This window comes from Dermacentor variabilis, chromosome 5, assembly GCF_050947875.1.
Source record: "Dermacentor variabilis isolate Ectoservices chromosome 5, ASM5094787v1, whole genome shotgun sequence".
Lineage (NCBI taxonomy): Eukaryota > Metazoa > Arthropoda > Arachnida > Ixodida > Ixodidae > Dermacentor > Dermacentor variabilis.
In genome coordinates, this window is record NC_134572.1 from 68588867 (window position 1) to 68595267 (window position 6401).

At 43.4% G+C, this 6401-nt stretch overlaps 1 protein-coding gene and 1 non-coding gene across 3 annotated transcripts in view; one reads left to right on the forward strand and one right to left on the reverse strand.

Annotated features, from left to right (window-relative positions):
• Positions 1-5242, forward strand: part of LOC142582750 (uncharacterized) — a 140407-nt gene extending 135165 nt beyond the window's left edge. The window contains exon 5 of one of the 2 annotated variants that reach the window (XR_012828476.1): positions 5027-5242. Coding sequence is in view for 1 of the 2 variants with exons in the window: in XM_075692768.1 (XP_075548883.1) it covers positions 5027-5075 (49 nt within the window). In the remaining variant the exon portion in view is untranslated. The remainder of the gene's footprint in view (positions 1-5026) is intronic. The other variant, XM_075692768.1, reaches the window with a different exon arrangement.
• TRNAT-CGU (transfer RNA threonine (anticodon CGU)) lies at positions 4665-4737 on the reverse strand. The gene has a single exon. It is a non-coding gene; the product is annotated as a tRNA-Thr (tRNA).
• Positions 5243-6401: the final 1159 nt, after the last annotated feature.

Here is a 6401-nt window from a genome sequence, read left to right on the forward strand (position 1 = left end):
CTGTGGCAAAGATTCTCGGAGCGGCCCCGTGCGTCGCAGGCTTGCAAACCGTTACTTCACTGCATGAAAGCTATTGGTCTCTCACAAAAGTTGCAGGCGTTATGGGCAGCCCCACGCGTTTGCTCTGCCAACTCTTCCATCCCTCTCCTTGCTCTTTTCGTACCATAACCCCGCAAAACGACGATGACTATGAGGCACGCCGTTGTTTTGACCACCTGGGGTCCTTTAACGTGCACCAGAATTTAAGTACACTTGGCGTTTTCTTTTTCTTTTCTTTTTCTTTTGCATTTCGTCTCTATAGAAATACGTCCGCCGCTACCGGGAGCGAATTCGTGACATCGTGCTTAACAGCAGAACGCCATAGCCATTAGGCTATCGTGACGGTTACACCTACGCAGGGTCGCAAACCGCACACTCGTCTGGATGACCTCCCTATACCGCCCACCGGCACCTATGTATCGAGACATCAACGAAACTGTACAGGTATACGGCGAAATCGTCGAGTGTTTACGTGTCCAGACAACTGCAAGTGATCGCCCAGCGTTCTCCAGAAACCATCGCTACCTTCCGGAGACGGGCATTTCATCATGCTTATATAGTATACATATCATCCGAGCTGAACAGTGGCGGTGATACGAAGCAATACGCGCATGCGCGGCCGCGTGGGCTCTGAGATTCGGCTAAGCCGCCGCCGATACAGTCCGCACGCAGCAGTCCGAATAACCTCCAGCCGACAGGATGCCGCGCGGAGTCTTTTTCAACAGATTACGGCTGTCCGACTGCCGAAGCGAGATAATCTTGCAGTGCGCGCCCACTGTCCGAACGGCAGCGATGTGTGGACGGTGTTCTGGATTCTGGTTGCCTTTCCTGATTATTTATTTTCACCGACAAAAGCAGCGAGGAATGCTCGTTGGCGAAGTTGTCGGAAAATATCCGAATCAGGGGACGAATTTATGAAGCTTCTCCGTTTGTATAACAACTTCTGGTATTGTTTGGTATAACTGTTCTGGTATAAGAACTTCGTCGTGTTTTCTATGGAAATCTCTCTCTCTCTCTCTCTCTCTCTCTCTATATATATATATATATATATATATATATATATATGTGTGTGTGTGTGTGTGTGTGTGTGTGTGTGTGTGTGTGTGTGTGTGTGTGTGTGTGTGTGTGTGTGTGTGTGTGTGTCATTGTGAATACAGGTCAAAGATAGTGGCAGTGCTTGTTTTGATGTCACTGCATTAAAAGTGCTCACTCGCCGTTGAACAGTTTCCATTCCAGAGAAAGCGTCCGACTTCATAAATTATTCAACGCCATAACGCGAATCTCGCATAGCGAACAGACGTGCGATCAGAAACCACACCGCGCGCTTCTATTCGGTGGCCGTGTTCCATCGAAATGCCATGTTCTTACGACGTGAAAACGCGCGGCAAGGTAACATTTTTATTTCATATACTTTTTATAAAAAAATATTGCATCCCCGAAAGGGCCCATGCAGCAAGGGCATAAAGTACAGAAAATATTTGTTAGTGGCAACAAAAATAAACAACCGCAATAGTGTGGACGACAGTCATACCAAACTGAACAAGGAAACTTATGTAGACCATGCAGTAACAAACAATCTGTATCTGCGTAAACGTTTTCTACAACTTTCAAACAGACTCTCTGAACGACTAACCACTCGGAGTTCTATGTATACAACAGAGTCACCTGCTACTTAGTGCTGACCAAGTTTTACTGTTCTATTCTGAGAGAGAGCGAGGCAGATGAAATGTAGCGATTTGAACTATACTACAGTTTTTAGTGCTGAACGGAACCAACGAATATACATGGTGGTGTCTCGTTAGCCGTATCGCTGTGGCTTTACGTATCCATTCAAGGCAGAAGGGCAGTTTGTTGTCTATAAGAAAAACGTGAAATTTAGGCATGCGATTTTTTCGTCGCACTTTTAACGTGGAAATATCTCTGTTCTTTCATTGAGGTAGTTCTAAATTCAGTTGCACTTATATTTGGAATTGCTAAAGCCGCACTGGCATAGCGCAGAAGCGCTTATGACTACCTCTTCCATCAACACCCTGCCAAACAAGAGGTAACGTTTAATATCAACTCACCTCTGTGGTATTGCGCTAAACACTGAAAAAATTAAACATAATTATAGCCAACCAAAACAAACAGCACAGAAAGCTTCGCTTACCTCGATTCACACAGTGCGTGAGGTCTGCATAATTTTTTTTTTGTAACGCTCACCTCCCGAACCGCAAAAGGCAGCTTCGCTTTCGTTGCACTCTTATTTCTAGTCTCGTGCTCGGCTTCCTTTCTAGCGCTTTCTTGGGCCTCTCAAAATGTTTAGCAAGGTATGACTTGCTCTGACAACTTGTAAACAATATCCGTACTTTGCTGTTAATGTTACACGCACACATAGTGCGTTAAAAAAAATAAAAGAAAGATACTGTGACTGCTGCGCCGCAGTGTCTGCAGGTTCTAGGACGCATTTGTTTCTTTCGTGCGATATGGTAAAAAAAAATAATAATAAAAACTAGTACGATGTTGGGTTGCGAATACCACTCACATGCCTTGTTGGATTTCTGAGGTTGGAAGTTCCCTCCGAGCTGTCGGGTAACGCTTTCTGCCGGGTTGGTGTCCGAAAACCTCCAACGCTCTCCGTCCAGAGACGTTGTTGGGTGTTGAAGCTTGCTGACACTTGACGAAGGAAGAATAAATTTGGTTTATTTTACAATTTTGCCGGCATTGGGCGAAGAAATAAATAATACGAAAAGAAACATGAATTGTTCTCGAGACGACAAAAAAACGAGCGCTGCTCTTGCAAAGTCCTAGGAATTCCTCCTCACTCATCCGCACTGCTACTTTTAAGCAATTTGCTCCCTCCGGAGGGAAAATGGCGTTTTCTTCTCGCAGTCTTAGCCGTATATTTCTTTCTTGAAGAAACCTTTTCGAAAATCTTTATGCAGGCAAAGAGCTCCAAGTTCTTCTGGTAGTTTTCTATGCACTGGTCTTTGTTGCGACCCAAAGTAATAATTGTAGCTTGAACCATTGTATAGCAAAAAAAAAGTTTGCATACGAAAGACTCAAATTTTAAGCCAGTTTCGCAGGAAAAGCGGTTAATAATAATAATAATAATAATAATAATAATAATAATAATAATAATAATAATAAACAAACTCCTGGCGCCCTGTAAGGTAAAACTATTCCAATCTGCTTTTATTCCAATCTCCTGCCGTCAAATTTACGTAACCGCCGACACAAACAATGGCTGGTGACTCGCAGCGTTGTTTGAACCGGCCGATTAATTGCCCTCGTCGTTTAGAGGAGGTCACTTTTGTTTTTGTTATCAAATCGAATAGCGTTGCCTTCTTTGACGGATTCTTCTCGTCTAATTGGCTCACAAGAGGCGAGGAACACGCGGAAGTGGCGAGCGTTCCGGTGGGGCCGAGCTATAGAGCAGTGAATGGAGAGAAGCGGACAAGGAGGGTGGTACGGGCGTCCGCGATTGGTCCGCTTCCCCTTACTTAACTTGCGGTGGCTGGCCGAAAAATCGCCGGGGCGCGCTACGGAAGATTAAAAATGCCGCTAAAACGGATCCTCACCAAACTAGAGTTGTCTGAGAGTTGTCGTATAGGTGGCGAAATGGTTCGTAAACATTACAGTGCCACGCAATACTTTTTTATTATACGCAAATAAATCCGTTCTCCCCGGCATTTTCGAGCAGCCAGTGCCATAGTGGTCGGCGGGCAGCAACGTTCTATACTTTTCGCAACGGGGCAGTCTTCTACTGTTAAAAAAAAAGAGCATAGTTTTGTTCGGCATAATAATGCATCTTTAATGCGTACACATTCCTTTGACGTGGTGAGTTTTGGCGCTTTTGGGACCTCACGTGACCAGACAGGCGTAGTGGGCGCAGCGCGAAAATTTTTGCCCAATAGCGGAAGGCCAATGTCAAAGAAGTCGTACAACCGGAATTAACTATATTTATTTTGTTCGGTTTAATCATGCATAATCAGTGTGAACACGTCATAGGAGATAGGGGTTTTCCTGACATCGCTTGACTGACAGGCGAAGCCGGGGTGGTACGAAAAATTTCTGACGAATTGTGGAGGGCTGATTGAAGAAAAGGAATAGAAACATTTGGAATAGTTTTACGTTATAGCGCCCCTAGTGGCAGCGTATTTTATTTGGTGCACTAGGTGCCACAAGCATTCCCGAAGAACTCACGAAAGATCTGTATGGAAAGTACAACGGTTGTGTAGAAAATGTTCCTTTTGTCCGCAAAAGCGATGTTTTGAGAAAACGAGAAGAAAGGGGCTTAACCGAGGGGCCCGATTTTTATTAATCATATTCTAAGAAGCCAACAAACAAAGACACCAAGGACAACACAGAGGAAATTACTTATAATGCAAAGAAGGGGTAAGGCGTGCAGACACGGACACAAGAGAAGCGGACAACACGAAGGCCGACTATCCTATAGTCGGCGCTCATGTTGTCCACTTCTCTACTCTTGTGTCCGTGTCTGCACGCCTTACCCCTTTGCATTATGATTCCTTACCAACTAGCTCAGCTTTCTGTCATACTAAGGAAATTACTTGTACTTGCTAACTGAAATAAAAAAATTATAAATTAATGGAACTGAAAATTAAGTGGATGAAGAAACAACTTGCCGCAGGTGGGGGAACGATCCCACGTCTTCGCATTACGCGTGCGATGCTCTACCAATTGAGCTACCGCGGCGCCGTCTTCCCATCCACTTTTTGGGGTATTTGTGTGTTACTTCTAGAACGAACCCTGGGAGTGTTAGCCAGCGCCAACACTCCCAGTCAAGCCTCAAATGATTCGGCTTAAACCTCTTTCACAAAATTTATTTCACTAACCCCACACTTAAAAAAAATAAGATCTTTTGCTCCCTCCAGATTACGTGTCCTCGCGGACCAATCACAAACTCAAGGTTGAAATTCCGTTACGCCACACTAACAGCTGCCACGCCTCTTTCATTTTTCTTCTTTTTTTCTTTTTGCCGCAGACGCGCACTGACTGGAACCATCTTCCAGTTTCCATCGCTTCAACCGTAGACCCGGCCTGCCTCCTTCAAAGTTGCGATTAATAATTTATTGTTAGACCACTCCTCTTTGTAATGCCCTCGAACTTTGGGAGTATGCAAATAAACAAATAAACAAACAAACAAACAAATAAATAAATAAATAAATAAATAAATAAATAAATAAATAAATAAATAAATAGCGTGTTACCAGATGTTGCTACCCGTCGCCCTCTGAACGTGCCCACAGTGCATGGTACATGACCATGACTGCATTCCTTCCCCATCGATATGCGGCCGCCGTGGCCAGGACCGACGCCACAACCACGTACTCAGCAGCGCGAAGCCATAGCCACTTGGCTATACTGCCGCGGGAGGCAAGCCTATAGCTTCCGCGCACGTAATAGTGACCTTTCCGGTATTCTGAAAACGTAATTTAGTAATACTATTTAACATATATTTCGCTTTAGAATCAATCAATCAATCAATTAATCAATCAATCAATCAATCAATCAATCAATCAATCAATCAATCAATCAATCAATCAATTTTTTACAACTGGCGCAGACGAGCGCGATAATACGACGGGACATGGAAGCCGCTCTACTTCAGCTGTGCGCGTCTGTTTTCCACAAGGTTAAGCATTACGCAATCTTTCAACAAGCTCGTTCTCAACGCATGCCTGCGTGCGCCTTGCGCGGAGAGCTTCGCGTACGCGTTCTTCGCACTCGATATATAGATATATATATAATTAAATTTAATTAAATAATTAAATTATATATATATTAATTTTTAAGTGGATAAAGGAAAGCGGATGGGGAAATGGCGCCGCGGTAGCTTAATTGGTAGGGCATCGCACGCGAAATGCGAAGGTTGTGGGAACGTACCCCACCTGCGGCAAGTTGTTTTGCCATCCACTTTAATTTCCATTAAATTATCGTTTCTTTATTTCATTTATTAACCACAAGTAATTTCCCATATGTTGTCCTTGATGTCAGTGTTCGTTGGCTTCTCATGACATGACTCTATATATATATATATATATATATATATATATATATATATATATATATATATATATATATATATATATATATATATATATATATATATATATATATATATACTGCTGAGCACGAGGTCGCGGGATCGAATCCCGGCCACGGCGGCCGCATTTCGATGGGGGCGAAATGCGAAAACAGCCGTGTGCTTAGATTTAGGTGCACGTTAAAGAACCCCAGGTGGTCAAAATTTCCGGAGTCCTCCACTACGGCGTGCCTCATAATCAGAAAGTGGTTTTGGCACGTAAAACCCCAAATATTACTATATATATATATATATATATATATATATATATATA